Source organism: Ambystoma mexicanum, chromosome 6p (genome assembly GCF_040938575.1).
Source record: "Ambystoma mexicanum isolate Mex_15411 chromosome 6p, UKY_AmexF1_1, whole genome shotgun sequence".
In the NCBI taxonomy this organism is placed as follows: Eukaryota; Metazoa; Chordata; class Amphibia; order Caudata; family Ambystomatidae; genus Ambystoma; species Ambystoma mexicanum.
This window is the reverse complement of record NC_090935.1, coordinates 693,568,642-693,585,600: the sequence shown is the minus strand read 5'-3', so window position 1 is coordinate 693,585,600 and position 16,959 is coordinate 693,568,642. Positions and strand designations below refer to the sequence as shown.

The 16,959-nt window shown below is 38.9% G+C and overlaps 1 protein-coding gene across 2 annotated transcripts in view; it reads left to right on the top strand.

The window, feature by feature from the left end:
- EDIL3 (EGF like repeats and discoidin domains 3) overlaps positions 1 to 16,959 on the top strand; it is a 1,821,558-nt gene that overhangs the window by 296,887 nt on the left and 1,507,712 nt on the right. The window contains exon 2 of one of the 2 annotated variants that reach the window (XM_069627580.1): positions 12,256 to 12,321. The exons of the other annotated variant lie outside the window; for it this stretch is intronic. Coding sequence (XP_069483681.1) covers positions 12,256 to 12,321 — 66 coding nt within the window. The remainder of the gene's footprint in view (positions 1 to 12,255; positions 12,322 to 16,959) is intronic. 2 annotated transcript variants of the gene reach the window in all.

Here is a 16,959-nt window from a genome sequence, read left to right as displayed (position 1 = left end):
TTGGTAGTCAGTTTAGTTTGGTTAGACTTAGCGATGGGACTGGGGTGGCTAAGAGTAGTGTTGGTGGGTGGGCCTTGGTTGACAATGGAGGTGCGAGGGTGGTGTAGAGTGGGAGGGAAGGGGGGTGCGGAGGGTAGGAATGGTGTGGGCAGGGGATGGGGTGGTGTCTGGGGCACCCTAGTTTAGCCAGGTCATCTTGGTGGGCTATGTAGCTGTTACTGCTACAGGGTATGTTGTCCAACATTATGCAGAAAGGGAACATGATTGTGGCAAGCCAGAAGATCATGGTCTGGTGATGATGGTGCGTGATACTGGAGGCTAGTGGCACTAGTGGGGAGCAGTCCAGACTGTGATAATTGGTGGCTAGTTTGGGCTGGGTAGAATTGGTCAGAGTGCACTTTGTAACGCTATAGTAGCTAGGTTGGAAACACATCTAGATTCGAGATTGCACACAAGTTAAAATACACTTAGGTTTGGGAGTGCATATGGCTAGGAAAGTGACCAGATTCAGCAACAAGTACACCTTGGAGTGCTAAAGTGGCTAAGTTAAAAACACAGCTATATTCGAATTTGCACATAGGTTAAAATACAGATTCAGCAACAAGTACACCTTGGAGTGCTAAAGTGGTTAAGTTAAAAACACAGCTAGATTCGAATTTGCACAAAGGTTAAAATACAGATTCAGAAACAAGTACACCTTGGAGCGCTAAAGTGGCTAAGTTAAAAACACAGCTAGATTCGAATTTGCACATAGGTTAAAATACAGATTCAGCAACAAGTACACCTTGGAGCGCTAGATTGCACATAAGTTAAAATACACCTAAGTTTGGGAGTGCATATGGCTAGGAAAGTGACCAGATTCAGCCACAAGTACACCTTGGAGCGCTAAAGTGGCTAAGTTAAAAACACAGCTAGATTCGAATTTGCACATAGGTTAAAATACAGATTCAGAAACAAGTACAGCTTGGAGCGCTAAAGTGGCTAAGTTAAAAACACAGCTAGATTCGAATTTGCACATAGGTTAAAATACAGATTCAGCAACAAGTACACCTTGGAGCTCTAAAGTGGCTAAGTTAAAAACACAGCTAGATTCGAATTTGCACATAGGTTAAAATACATATAGATTTGGGAGTACTTATATCTGCGAAAGAGACCAGATTCAGCAGTACAGTTGGACAGAGTGCACACTGGGATCCTTTAGTGACTAGCAGTGACAAGCTGACTAAGTAGAAAGCACTTCCAGAGTAGAATCTGCGAGGCATAGTGGAGCACATTAGAGTAGAGTACATAGCATGATTGGGCTAGTAACAGTCGTAGTGGTGGTAGGCAGTAACAGTAATCAGGAGAACTGTAGACAAGGTGGTAGGGGGGGCGAGCTAGGAATAGAGATAGAGCAGTAACTTGTGCTAAATTAGATAGTTACAGGTTATACAACGACAGACACATTAGGCTGGGAGTGGGGTGCCTCTGGGAAGTCATGCATTGAGCTGGGCATCGAGATGCGAGGGGGGAGACACTTAGTTGTTTGGTAGGCAGGAGCAATGATAGCCCCCGGCAGAGCACAAGTAGGGGTGCAGGTGCCGGAGCCAATGATAGCAGAATGTCTGGATCGCTTCTGGACGAGTCAGCTGCGGGTTTTAGCAGTGTGCAGTAGTTGCATATGGGTTACCTTGGCATGCGAGGGCCAAGGGGTCTGGCAGACGGCAGACACGGCAAAAACAGGCACAAAACAGGTGTTGGCCTTGTTCCTGTGGGCCTTGGGAGGTGTGGGCCGGCTCGCCTGCTGGCGACGAATGGGGGAATTAGGTAGGCCTGGCAGTCTATCAGTGAAGAGGGTTGGAGCCTCAGCAGGCTCTGTGGTCGGTGGTGAAGAGGAGGTCGGCCATCTTGGAACAACAAGTACCTCGTGTACTTCAATGGAGATTTGGCAACATCAGATATATTTTAAAAGCATTATGGATGTAGATGGCTGTGTGAGAGCCTTGCAATCAAATCAAAATGATGCCCATATATTGCAATTTGTCCATTGCATGAATCAACAAAGGCAGATTTGCATACAGTTGCACGCACAAGTACCCTATTTTCCGCACAGATAATTAATTCCATGAATCAGGCCCTTGGAGTTTGCCTTTCCTACATATTCGGAGATCTCACTGCCCTCCACGTGAACAGAACTTGTTCACCAGGCATTTCAGTGGAACATTCAATCACCAATAGAAGGAGTAACGATCAGGAGCCTGTCACAGAAAAGCAGGGCTTATCATCCAAATGGGCAAAACAATAAAGATCTACAAACCTCAAGGTGGTCTGTAGAGGTATAATTGATACATTTACTGACCATAAATTAAACATTAATTTCAATGCTCCTGTCGACTTCCGTGAACAATAGTGCTGCAAAAACCATTGGCAATATTGTGTTCCTAGTAAGCTCTGTGAGAAAAAAGCGGAGGGGTAACACGCAGACTAGACATGCTTTGCCTCCATAGTTTTGCGTTTTAGTCTGATACCTGTTGTATGGCGTTAACAGATCCAGTATATGATATTACACTGTTTATGTTCAAATGTACGTGCTTTCCTGACTGTATCACGGTGCAGAAAACTGTATATACGATCATGGATTCAAAATGTTTTCTTTATGAACATTGCCCTTTATTTACTTATGAATACTGTGAATTGTACAATGTAATATGTGGCATACCTGGATGAAACCAGCACAGGGTACAGCTCTGTGTCCACCGGACTCTCTTTGTTTTCCCACAATTCCCAGGCAACCATAATGTAGACATTATTCTCCATAAATGTACTTTGGCATAGATATTGATAATTCAGTTGTGACTCAACCTTCCCTTGGGTCCAGACAGGAATGCAATAACCACTCCTTTATGCATCCCATTTTTTTATCAATTACATTTGCAATTACATGGCCTGGGATTTGATATTATTACTTTGTTGCATGAATTTTGGGCATGCTTCACCATTCCTCATGTATTAATGTGGTAGTCATATCTTTATTATTAAGCTTTACTTAGGATGACACTTGTTGCCCCACACTTAAGGCAACACCTAGTATCAATTAACGTTGTGAAAATGTTATTGCTTTTAAATTTTGATTCCTTTGATGCATCTGTGAGCAATTTTCCAAAGATGTTTTTGGCCAGACCCCCCACTGCAAGATTGGATTGTTTTGTGCAATGGCATTAATGGCTTAAAATGTACAAAGCATGAAACAGGGGTGTGCATTTTCATTTTGTGCATGTGTTTCCCTACAGTGCAAATGTACTGACTTTGGACAGACAAAGCCCGAACAGTTGAAGGGATTTGATGCAAATTGCAGATTTACCTTGGGCTCGTTTAGTTGCTTAAAATTTGACAGAGATGGAGGTGCCCCGGTTCCAAAATCCTTTCAATATTTCCCTTGGTGCATTCCACGGCTGAGGCTGTTCGAAATTGAAAACCCAACATTTTCTATTACCCAATGAGAGTCTAGGTAGCGCTATTTTAGTCAAAGCTTTATCAAACCCAGGCAGACAGCTTTCAAGATGCAGACAAGCTCGTATGCGTTTTACTCTCATTAGGAATCATCAAAGTGGTCTAGTCTGACAACCTTAATAACACTATTCATAAAACAGCACTCTCCTGTGTAAAAAAAAATTGAGTTTTGTTGTTAAAAGGCATGATTTTGAGCTCATATGCATAGCTGTAATGCATTTCTCAGTGCTGTAGCTTGCTTGGCTTGTTAGCTGAAATGACACATTTCAGATAGTTAGCCAATGGCCATGTAACACCTGTTTTTTTTTAAAAAAGACAAACAATTTATACCTTAAGTGGGTTAACAAAGTTGCATCCATTTTTGAACTTTCAAGCACCTCTGCAGGCATAGGTGAAATAGGTTTTCTAAAAAAACATGGCACTGTAACCAGTAACTCCTGGAATTCATCATCTACTTGTGTCTGTATTTTTGTTTTCTAGCATTTCATGGGGATGCCTGCACTTCAGAGGTTGACCCTTTGACTTGCCGTCTGAATGACACAATATATGTGGGGCCGGGGATAGAAAGAGGCACCATAACATTTCTCTCAGGAAGGCGTGAAGTTATAGGGTATTAGAAGTCACAGTGGGCACCATCCCGTTGAAGGATGGTATAGCAGAAGCACAGTTGGTTTTATCTTGACTGCGTCTTCTGCCTGGTACGCCCACCTCTGTTTAAACTAGGACTAGGAGGCACAGTCAACCGTACGCCAGGCAATTGCATTTTGAAGGCCAGCCAGGCTTCAGGTCGCCATTCCAGTCACTGCCTCTTAGGGGCTAGCTCATCAGGTTGGGTGAGAAGCAACCATTTGATAAGATTAACCCTTTGTGACATTGGTGGTGACACAGCCATTTTGGGCATGCTTATCTAGAAATCTGGTAAGCAAGAAACACAATCAGTCATAAGAGAGGCCTTTGACTCATGAAGGCTGTTATAGCAAAGATGGGATCAGGTACCATAACAGGATTATGCTTCTTCACTGCCCATGAGTAAAAGGCAGAGTCTGACATGGGATACAGGCTGTTGGAGATATTTATGCAGCACCAATCAAGATTTATGCTTAATCTAGTCATGTCTGTGATTAATATAGAACCACAAAGATCCCTCAACCTTTAGCAATAAGTAAGCCATGAAACAGGATGGCGTATAGAAAGAATACATATTTATCAATTAATCAATGATCAGGAAAATTCATATTTACACAACATCACATGATATGTCACTTTCTCTGTGGCACAAAACAAAGTTTCAATACCAAGAACAGACCTTTTAGGAATAGACATTGAAAAGATCTAAGATGACACCACATATGCGTTTTCACTTTTGGTTCTCACGTAAATAAAACATTTGTCAAATAAATAGTTCAATATTTCTATCATACACACAAATCCCTTAATGGCAACAATGATGCAGCACCTTCAAACATGACATGGTCATAAACTTGGCAATTCTATCCACACAGTTTTACTTAAATTACATGTAGCACTTTGCACTGGTAAAATAAATGTTGCCAGGTGCAGCACTCATTATTTAATCTCCCTGCACAATTGTCAATGCTAGCAGTTTTATAGCACAGCACGTTTTCTTTTTTAGAACAAAACACTTATTGTTTATTTAGAACCCTTCTTCCTTCACAACTGTGCCATGAAGTATCTCCCTTCGCTCAGGAGTCACTTTACCACTCTCAGGAGAGAGTATGCGTTTCTATCAGTGACCTCACTTTATTTAATTTTGGCAATACACTTTTCTTCCCCAACACAACAACCCAAATATACATTTTACATTCATCACCCTTCTGCTTTAAGGCAGGGGCTGAGGAATGTTGAACAGTTAGGAGTTGTGTTTTGAGAAGTACAACCCTTCCCATTAGGGAATGTTGGCATTGCCAATGAAAATAGGAGTACCTAATTCTTTTAACAGACTATATTTGTATTCACGCTGGAAACAATGTGTTTAAGTTCGAATTTCAACAAAATCACCCCATGTTGGTTGGCTAAGGGTAGTTAATTATATTATTATTCAGTAACAATAATATGGATCTACTTAGTCTACCCACCCAATCAATAAGGAAAGATCTGAATCAAACAGATCCCCATAAGGCTTGGCTTGGTTGGACCCATTTATCTATGGGTTTTGCACACAGGGAAAGTCCTCAAGGCTTCTGGATACTCATGGGAAACATCAGGACTTGGTTAGAGGCCACTCCAGGTTCAGTCAAGAATGGCCTCCACCATTAATCCCTTTCTTTGAAACTCCTTTTATAGATCCAAGCCAGACTTTAGTATTTCCCTGGTTTCCATCAGCAATTTTGTCAGCAGTTCCAAATCAGATGATTTCAGGTAGAACCCATAAGCACACCTCGAATTATTACAATTAGGATGTGCCATCTTATTGGCTCTTCATTTGAATTGGAGCTCTATTGTGATTCTCATTACAATGATTGGCTCCTCAAATTAAAATACATCATCCATGTGAATGTATGACTCTGCCCATGTGGGATAGCATTTTCACCTTTTCAGACATGCAGTGAAAACTACAACATGGCAAAAAAAAAACGTTATATTTACAAATAAGCATCCTATAATCTATACTATTGATTCTGTCTGATCATGACAGACTTAAAGAAATGAGTCCCAGGATGGTATGAGGTTGCAGGCTTGCATGACAGTTTTTTGTGAATACTCAAAAATGATAAAAGATAGTGTCACAACATTGTACGTACTGTTACATAATTCACAAAGCTACTATCTCTCAAAATCTCTGCTTCATTATATTTTCTGGGAAGTCATCATCACATTTCAGGTTGTAACTCTTGTTCCCAAGGTTGAATGTTTAGGAGAGTTATCACTACATGTAGGATTCCTCATAGACTGTCCAATGATATCTGAGTCATTATCACATGCATCGTGGTTCCAAAGATATTGGAAAATGTATGATCCTGCATGGACTGCTATGAAAAATATATTGACATGCATGTTTTCCATGCAGTTAACTGGCAGATTTCTGTCCCCAATATATGTGTCCAGGCCTGGTCTCTGTTGACCCAAGTCTGCCATGAAAGCACTTAGCATTTCTTGCAAAGTCAAAGGCCTGCAGAAGTGATTCTATCTTACTGGTGAGACTGTGTAACTCAATCCATTAGCATCTTGTGGCAGTCTCTGTACAATGTCACTTGTCAGTCAAGTCCTGAACTACACCACCAATCACATTTTAATCCATGTATTTTTAAGGTTTTACTTCCATCTACTGTAGATTCTGTTTTCACTGAGGTCAGCTGTTGAACTCATCAATACTTTAGCTTGCCCCCTTTCTTAGCTCTGTGAGCTCCAAAAATATGTTTTAGATAGATAGTAGAAGAGAGTTTTAGCCTGGTCTCTGATGGGGGGAAAGATGGTCAATCCTGGACCTGTGAATCACCTGGAAAAGATGTGCAAATGGGCTGAACCCAGTTTTTCCCCATGCAGAGAAACTGGTGTTTTTGACTGCTGTAATTCCTTTTACACATGTGGCCCACTTTAATATCTGGCCTCAAAATGGATGTACATTTCTCCTGCACCATGTCATCAATGTTCATCTTTACATCTCTATGTATATAAAAGGAAAATGTGTGGCTATGTGAGGGTGTGTCTGTTCAGCAAACTTCCCAACATGCTACACACCTACAATGTGGTGTGAGGGTAGATTTCCAAGTGTAGACAATGTAAAAAGAATAACATATACATGTGTCTATTTTCTTTAAAGCAATCCGCAATTCTTCAGCGTGTGTGTGTCTGTTTGAAATGTTCAGCATGCTTCCCAACATGCTACGAACCTGAAATTTTGCATGTGGGTAGGTTCTATGGTGTAGACAATGCAAAACATATACAATATAGATGTTTTCATTTTTTAAAGCAGTCTGCAATGCATGAAAATGTGTGTGTGTGTCTGTTCGAAATATTGTCCATACTTCCCAACATGTTACAAACCTGAGATTCGGCATGTGGGTAGGTACCATCATGTAGAAAACGTAACATCTATAAAATATACCCTTTTCAGTTGTTATTCTTTTGCTTACCCATGCCATATGTCTCTTTGTGCCTTAGTTCTGCCGTTGTCCTACGTTCATTGTTCCTAACGTTCAGTAGTTCATGAAAACCTCAGCAATTCATTTTTCCTAGGGTAACTCACTTTTGAAGTCATGCGGGTGACACAATATGGTGCTTTTTTAGTAATGCTGGTGACAGGAAACGGTGCATGTCTCTTAAATAGTGTCCGGCAATGATGTTGCCTTTCACATTATGGCAAATCTCTCATGATAATTACAGAAACTTCATTTCCCATGGAAGTTTATGATTGTATGCCATCTCAACTGTACAAAGCTTACACGCTTCATCCCTACACAAATGGCACTTATGTTGAGGTCACTGCTGCCTCAGCTGTAGATCGGGACACCATTAATGTTGCTGCGTGTTCTCAACGCTACAACTGAAAGAAGCTGGAACTGATTTACGGGATTCATGCTTTTCTCTTGGTCAGCTTTATGTGGCTTGCTCATTAGTTGGACACAAAGACACATTGTTCACACTAGCTCCTACAGGAATGACTGGCAATATTGTCTAAAAAGAAACATTGGTTTAAACTTCAAACTAGGACTGAAATAGGAATGAACATGCAAAGTATGGGTACACCTGCTAGTCCTGATATATATTCACATTACTCTGGCAATGGATATTCAATTTGCATGTGTGCATTGTTCTATCTGAAAAATGCACACCTTTCCATGGTAACTGTTTCTGCTTTTGCAATGTTGCACTTTAGGCATCAGTCTCAATTGAAATGTACATGCTGGCCATTTGTATGCCAGCCAACAGAGAATGTTCAATGTTCTGCAGTTTTAGGCCTCGGTCAGCCAAATGCAGTTTCCTTTTGTCTTGGGGCTAAAACAACTACACAGGGCAAATGCCAGTCTTTGAGGAGCTTGTGGGGCTTTGTGAGGCTGTGGCCTTTTAAAATGCTTTAAAGTGCTTAAGGGCAGAGATGGAGTGTGTCTGCCAATGAACTGTCTCAGAAAGGCAGTGCATCTCATCTCGTGATGTGTCAGCCAGATGCCAGTGAAGTGCATTGGAGAAATTGAGAAGAAGTGGCACATTTGGATGTTGTGGAGCGTGCATCAGTGTGGGTTGAAAGAGTGAGTTTGGTATTGTGGAAGTGATTCTTGAAGCTACAATGTCTGTACACGCTACTTGACAGCTTAATGAAGATCTGCATACATTTGTTTGCATAAGTCCCAGTTTCTTTTACACAAATGTGCGCATGATATCAATATGCGTGTTTGTCTGACTGCATTTTATGGAGCATCCACATGTTGACATCATACATAGGGTCTGAATCTCAATCATTAATTGCACATGTGTTGTAATAATAATCAATGTGTGTGACACACTAAACTGTAGCAATAAACCAGGTTTTCATTTAAAAAGAAAATATTGACACTGTAACTTGACGCTGTGAACTTTGGAGATTGATTGTCATTTACAAATGGTGTTCAATCCTTAAAGCAAGATCCAAATAATATAGCACAATTGCATGTAGGCACTTTAAAGTGTGCTTATAAATTGCCAATTCCAACCACACATACACAGAACACACTTATTTATGAAACTGGTGTTGGACATTGACAAGAATATCCAAACTTTGCTCTTGTGCAAAGAAAATTGATCACATTCAATAAGGCAAAATGATGCACACTGGTTTTTATGTTTGCTGTGTAACATACAAAGGAATATATTAAACAAATTTATTTGTATGTTTCATTTTAAACATAGTTTACAAAAGATCTGTTTAATGTTTCCCCTAGTGCAAAAGTTTTTAGATTTTATGGATTTGGGCAAAACTTATTTTTCCATTCTTTATTTATTGAGGAGCAACACAGTGCCTGGGTTATCTTACATTTGCTAACATGCTAAAATTTGGGCAAATGCACGTTTCACCAGTGTTGCAACTTGCTACTTATTTAAAAAAGGAATGGAACAAACATGTCTTTTGGAATTTGTATTGTGTAAAAATGCCTGTACTAGGAAAATCATGAATCAGGCTTGTTGTGCTATGTGTATTGTGTAACATATAAAACAAACTTGTTTAATTAATTTATTTTTATGTTAGCAAAAAACATCGTAAAAACAGCCTGTTTCATTGCTGGCCTAGTGCAGACGTTTTTAAATAATCCGGATTGGGGACAAAAATGTCATTATTAACAAGTAACAAATTCAGTGCTAAGTAATTTGCTCAATTCTTGGCCAAAGGACACATTTGAGATAATCTGGCCTCTGTTGTTAAATGCATTTCATCAGTTTCCATCACTAATGCAAAGGTTAGATAATCTGACCACTATCCATGAACCACAGAATGCACATGTGCAGATAAGATATGCAGATTCATTAATTAGTCCATAAAACATGTGTAAACAATATTAAAATGTCATAATGTATACTTTTTTTATTGTTATAATTCTTACAAACTTTTCACAAATCACAAAATTATTTCATAACAAAAAAAAACAAAAGAAAAGAAAAAAACGGTCATTAACTAAATTAAAACCATAAATAAATAATAAGTGCAATTACATATTCATATACACAATAGAAATATTCAGTCAACAGAAAATCCAACTAAATAATAAAGTGCAGAAAAAGATAATAGATACATCTCAATAGAAATTATACATTTCCTAATAACCCAAAGTATCAGTATTCTCCATGTTAGATCTTTATGAATGACAAGATCTGAAGACTGAACGTTATTAAAGTTAGCAGTTCTCATCATGGCCATTCTTCGGATAATGTAAATAGATTTCAAACAACGCATTTTTCTCCAGGATGCAGTATATATTTCACACTTGATAGTTCAAATTCAAATGCCTGCCATACCCAAAATAATACTAGGGACCTGAACAGGCTACAATAAGAAAGACCATTCAGCAAAAAAGGGTCACCCTGTATATCCAGCAAACTATCAGCCAAGTAGGTGCATGTTGTTTTTTACATACATCTTAATCATGCTGCTACACGCGGTATGTTTGTTTCGAAGAGATTCAGTCACGGCAACTCGTTTACAAAAGCGACAATTATTCTCTTCATTTGGTAGATTAATTCACACCCCTTTAACTTCCATTACTTGTAGTTTATTTAGGCGCATTAGCATGAATATCCGCCTGGCAATTGGGCAAGTATATTGGTATATATGAGTTTGTGCATTGCGATATGGGAAATATAGCTTGGTGTAGGTACCTAATGATGACAATCTTTGTATATGGTTGTGACAACAGGCCCATTCCCATTTCAATGCTTTAGTTTCAAATGTTTTTAAAAAAGAGCGCAGATCCTCTGACCAATTGTGCACCATGCCAGTTTAGAGAACAATTCCTCATTCCTAGCTCAAAACTCGAATAGAGATCTGCTAGAACCCCTAATCATGTCTAGCCTTAGCAAACCGAATTCATAAATCATGTCTAGCCTTAGCAAACCGAATTCATAAATCATGTCTAGCCTTAGCAAACCGAATTCATAAATCATGTCTAGCCTTAGCAAACCGAATTCATAAATCATGTCTAGCCTTAGCAAACCGAATTTTGACCGGGATTCATTGCACATTATTTAAAGATATAGGTTACCTCGATTCACATTAATAATAGTGATCAAAGAAGTAAGACACAACTCAATTCTTATAGCCTGAAATGAGGTTCCCTTTGGCAGACCCAGGATGTGGCGCCAAATGAAGCCCTCAAGACAACTAGACAACAGGTCATGGTTCACATAGGAAGTTTTGAGTGTATAAGATATACTTGTTATTAACTTTTGGCGATATAATGATACAATTCCAATCACACTATATCCTTCACTGGTAATAACACATTATTGCAATAGCTTTACTGTGGTGTTTCCTTAAAGCCTTTTAGTCCTGTGGGTGCAATTCGATCCCATAACATAGATTTTGATACATATACACACAATACAGGGTCCAAACTGATGTAACAATACTTTCACTTTCATTCTTAACTTTACCATAGTACATCCATTTGGATTTATCCAAATTAAGGACTAGCTTGTTTATATCATATAGTCAATCACTGTAGTCCGATAAAGGTGGAATCACAAATGGCCAGGTCGTCAGCATATGTCAGATATAATACAGAATACATTGCCCAGCTTTGGTGGAAAGTTATGTTGATTAATTAAGAACTCTCCCAAACCTGGCATGAACACATTAAATAAAACAGGGACCAATATGCATCCCTGCCTGAAGCCCGGCAATCTTTATTGAATAAGACAGATCTCCAGTGCCATTAAGCTTCACACATGCCATGTTATTTTCATGCAGTAATTGAAAGTCCCTAAGTAAGCCGCTTGGCATTTTCAACCTGGCACATATGCCCCTAATACACGTTTATTGATTTGTCCACACAACAATCTCTAAGTGCCAAGCTATTATGCAAGTCTATGCAAAAAGGACGAGCATACTCATTCTTGGCACTTAAGCGGTTTTAAAGGAACCAACCAAACAATGTAATTAACAGATTTTGAGTTCACACAGAAGTATGTTCAAACACTATAGACATATAGTGTGACAATGTATACAGTATACCACCTATACTTTAATGGATAGTCATTGCCATGCTCATGTTTATAATTGATTGTGGTATTGAGTATAGACTCCAAAGACTTATCAATGTATCTCTTCAATCCATGCAGGCTCACAATCGGACCTGGAATTGCAACAGAGTGTTTTGCAGGCAGAAGTCAACATATCCGAAGGAGGTAATGCATTTCTGCTCATACACACTTAGCTTTTCCAAGCACATAAAATGCCTGGCTGTTCGTAAGCATTTTCATTTAGGCAAAGTGTATTTCTACATGTGTGACATCTGAAAACATCCTCATGATGGTTAAACATGATAGTGAAACATAAATTATGTATTCATTTCAAATGCACATCTCCCAACTTCACAATCACGTTTTTACCCAGTTGTTTAGAATACAATATTGGAAACTTGTTCTATATTTTTTTCTAACATATCACAACTTGATTATGTATGCACTAAGGGCCTGATTCACAGCAGCATTTTAGAATGCTGCATTCCCATTGAAAAATTGTCACAGAATCAGGCCATAAACTGCATCTTAACATGGTATTCAGAGAGAGAGAGAGAGAGATAGAGAGGGAGAGAGAGAGAGAGAGAGAGAGAGAGAGAGAGAGAGAGAGAGAGAGAGAAACGTTGAAACTTGATCTGACATTATTTTGAAACCCACAGACAATGTTATAGAGGTAAGTGGCTTACTGCATTGGGGCTTATGGACACCATTATGTTATTCTGTGAGCAAAGAAATATTGCTGATGTTCATTAACGTATTGACCTGTTATTGGAGATTGCACTTATTAAGAACTATTTTTGTTTTGAATAGCCCTTTTTTCATCAGAAAACAGGCACAATCATGGACACCCATCTGGCTCATTTGTTTGACAATTTATATAAAACAATTTTGACTTGGTTAATTTTATAATTATATCAATAGCTTCATGGAAGTCCCTGTTAATCCAATTCATAGACAACGTTTTTATAATTTTGACAGGATCCATTCAACGTTCAAACATTTTTAAAGATTGAGACAATACCAATCCAACAATTTAATTTCTTTCTGGGATTGTGTGAATGAGATTATCTTTCTTGATGTCTGGGCGAAATTTACATTGTAAGTATTTAAGTGTTCAGTTCATTCGAAACCTATTGACCATAACTTTTTAGTTAAAATTGAGTTGAATTAAAATTCTTTATTTAAACAGGCCCTGCCTTATTAATTTTATGTAGCTAAAAGGGATTAGTATTAACACTGAGGCATTCAAACAAGAAGTACAACAGATGAAGATTGTGTATTTCTTAATATTTCACTGCAGTAGGTTTCCAAAATAAGATGAATAATGTTCCAAACAATGTGTGCCCAATTTAACACTGCCTGCACCTAATTTTGAAAACACATTACCTTTAACAGTTATTATTATTATTATTATTATTATTATTATTATTATTATTATTATTATTATTATTATTATTATTATTTGATACTTATTGGGAAGCAAATTCCAAGAAAGGACTGTGTGGCAGCAAGCAACAAGTGGAGGCAGGAGAGTCGAGTAGATCACCAGGTTTCAGGTTAGGTGGGTAATATAATGTGTATGGACATAGGTGTTAAGGTGTATCCATTCCTTGAAGTGGAGGGTCTTGAGATCCTTCCTTACATGTTGAAGTAAAGGGTGACTCTGGTGCTGACAGGCGACGTGGTTCAAGAGCCTAGTGAAATAGGCATGGAATGTGTTTCTTCTGGGTCATCCTTCCTGCAACACTGGAGTTCAGGTAAAACACATGAAGACATCTTGATTCCTTTGGAGGATTATAGGCCTACAGAGATGCTAACATTCTCCATGAGGTAGCTTGGCGATTTAACATTGATGCCCTTGAGTATAATGCAGCACATTTGAAAGTGATATGTGCTTGTAGCAGGAGTCAGTGCAGTTTGTAGAGGGTTGAAGAGGGTTGGGGAAGTTGGCAACATTTGCAGAGTCCTTGCTGCCGCATGTAGAACAGGGTCTTGCTGTAAGGCCTCACAGGAGGGCAGTGTCATCATCCAGGTGGGAAAGGACCAAGACTTGAAAAGCAGATTTGAAGTTGTTTGCGTGGATGAGAGGCTTGATTTTACATAGTAGGGAAAGTTAGTTCCAAAACATGTATGCCTAATTTATTCCTTGTTGGAGGAGTACCTGTCAATATAAAACCCAAGAGGCTTACTTATGTGTGCATATGCTTAAGTGTGTATGACCTGTGACCTCTTAACATGCATTTCTCAGGACCGCTAGAAAACAAAGTGGTTTCAGTGACTGATGTTATATGTTTCCTATGTGAGATATGCATTGTCATTTAATATGTTAATATTTGTGTTGCTCATTCAATGGACACTCCGATATAATGTCCCCTAATATTCTGAGCAAGAAACATGCAGTTTGCACAAAACACAAATGTAATTAAATAGAGGAATTAAGATGGTCACCAAACATTGCAGGAGGAGTCACTACAATGTTATACACATACATGCTGCTTGTCTACACAAAACAACATTTACCTGTCTGCCTGAATCTCACTATTTCTCACACACATGTATTAATTTCCATGATCAATTCTGTATTCATCTTAAGTTCTGAATAGCACATTCTAGTTGTTTGGCTACAGTTTGTTGGTCAGTATAACAAAACCCGTAATTTCACAGTAACATCTCTAAATGACAAAACAAATCAGATTTACAAATGGATCAAAGAAGTGTTCTTCCCCCAATACATCAGCAAAGGAATCGGGGAACTCTTGCATGTCTCGCATTTCCCATTTACATCATCTGCTATGGACAGCTAACATGTGTGCAGTTTCAAACAGGCTTAGAGTAGTTTGCATTAGTGAAGGGATTTCGGGTTACAGAACTATTGTTTTAGTTTTAGAATACATAGACTATTTTGACTCATACACCTAACCTGAGAAAATGGTTTTCAGATTGTATTGAACACATTTAAATACTCGCCCTTTCAAATCACATCTGAAAGTCACTATGACATTTAAGAATTAGGGTTTGCTTGGGATTTACATTCATATATTTGTATGGGAACAGAAATGACTCCACTAGACTTGCTCTAATCTCCCAGTATTTAATGCCTGGACAAGAATACACATTATCAAATATATCTCCAGTAGCATCTGCTACGGACATCATCACAGCAAAGCACAATGTAACTATTTTCTGTAAAAACATTTTCAGATACAATTTAATGAAATCATGATTTTTAAATAGAGGCATGCCAAAATGCACAGAAGTGCTATCTATACCATTGCACCCACAACTCTGAAAGGTATGAACCCGTAGGCCCTTTAAGCAAGGTAACACTATATGGGATGGACGGGGATGCAGAATTTACTCTTATACCAATAATAAGACCAACTCAGGAAATTGGCAAAACGTAGCCGTTTTATTTGCAATTGTCTAAAACAGGGAATACAATGGACATCAACGGACGTCTCACAACGTGTTACATGAAAAAAAAAAACATTTATAGTCAAAACTCTTCATCATTGACGTCACACTATGTGGCAAAGTGAGAAAACCTACATTAGATTGTGGTTGCTCTACGGGCAACATCTAGGTATATTTTCTATGGGGGATAGGATTGTGATTGGGTCTTTCTAGTCAGGTGGACAACTATGCCGACCCCTATTGCAAGTCATCTTCAGTGTCATAAAATACACAACGTTTCATTGGCTTTCAAACTACTATGCTCTTTGCTACATGGACCTCTATAATTGGTTGTCACACTTATACCCGTTATTTTCTTCAGTCTCGATGTAGCTTGCCCAAAGTCTATTTCCATCTACCCCATGTGACAGGAGACCATGTTTTTAGCTCCTTCTTCGCCATTAATATTATTAAATGAGTACAACGTGGCACTCATAGTGTTCTACCATTGCACCTCAACAGGAGCTCGCCACGCTTCTCATGTTCAGTGTATCTTCTCGAATAGATAACCAGTTTCTTGGCAGCCCCAACCCTTGACACTGGGCCAGACAACCTTCTCAAATCTTCCTTCATGGTCAGCTGTTTTTCTCTACTGCGCCACACTTTCAGCCTTTTTACAACTGAGGTCCTAGTTTGCTAAAAGGTGACATGGAACATTCAGATTCTATACACATATATATAATGGCGGTACCGCCTGCAGTCTATTCACTATGCATAGCCAGCCTTCATGGTTACTTAGTCTACTTGCGTTTCAGCATCTGTACAATTATAAAACGATTTGCATTTTCTTCAGTGCTCTTCGCACGTACAATCTTCATTCCGCACATGAAATGTTACTCAATTCTTGGCTTCGTCATCAGATTCTATAAGGTTTAAATACTTTCTTTTTGGCATCTCTTCTTGGTGCATCACCTCTGCTTCATTTGACGTCACCAGTCTGCTGCCTTTGTCACTTCACACTTCTTCAGGGACCTCCTTAAAGAGAATGTCATTTCTCTGTGGCTACATCATGTAGGGCTGTCTTAATGGACACCTGGTTTTGAGGATTCTTCGTGGGATAGGTACCATTATCGGCGTTGTGCATGTTGCAATTTTCAGCTTCCAACATATAGGCAAAATAGGGGCGGGACATCCTGTAAATGCATTTGGCTCCTACTCTATAGGTAGTTTAAGTTAGATTGAATCGACAGCGTACTTAATTTAAATGAATGGTTTATTTCCTATCTAGATAATGTACTTTGATAACACCTTCCCAAACCACCCCCTTTCCAGGACTTAGAAGGAAAATAGTTACAGAGAGCATATATCTTTTTGGGGATATCTCATCTACCAACTTCTGATAAACATATA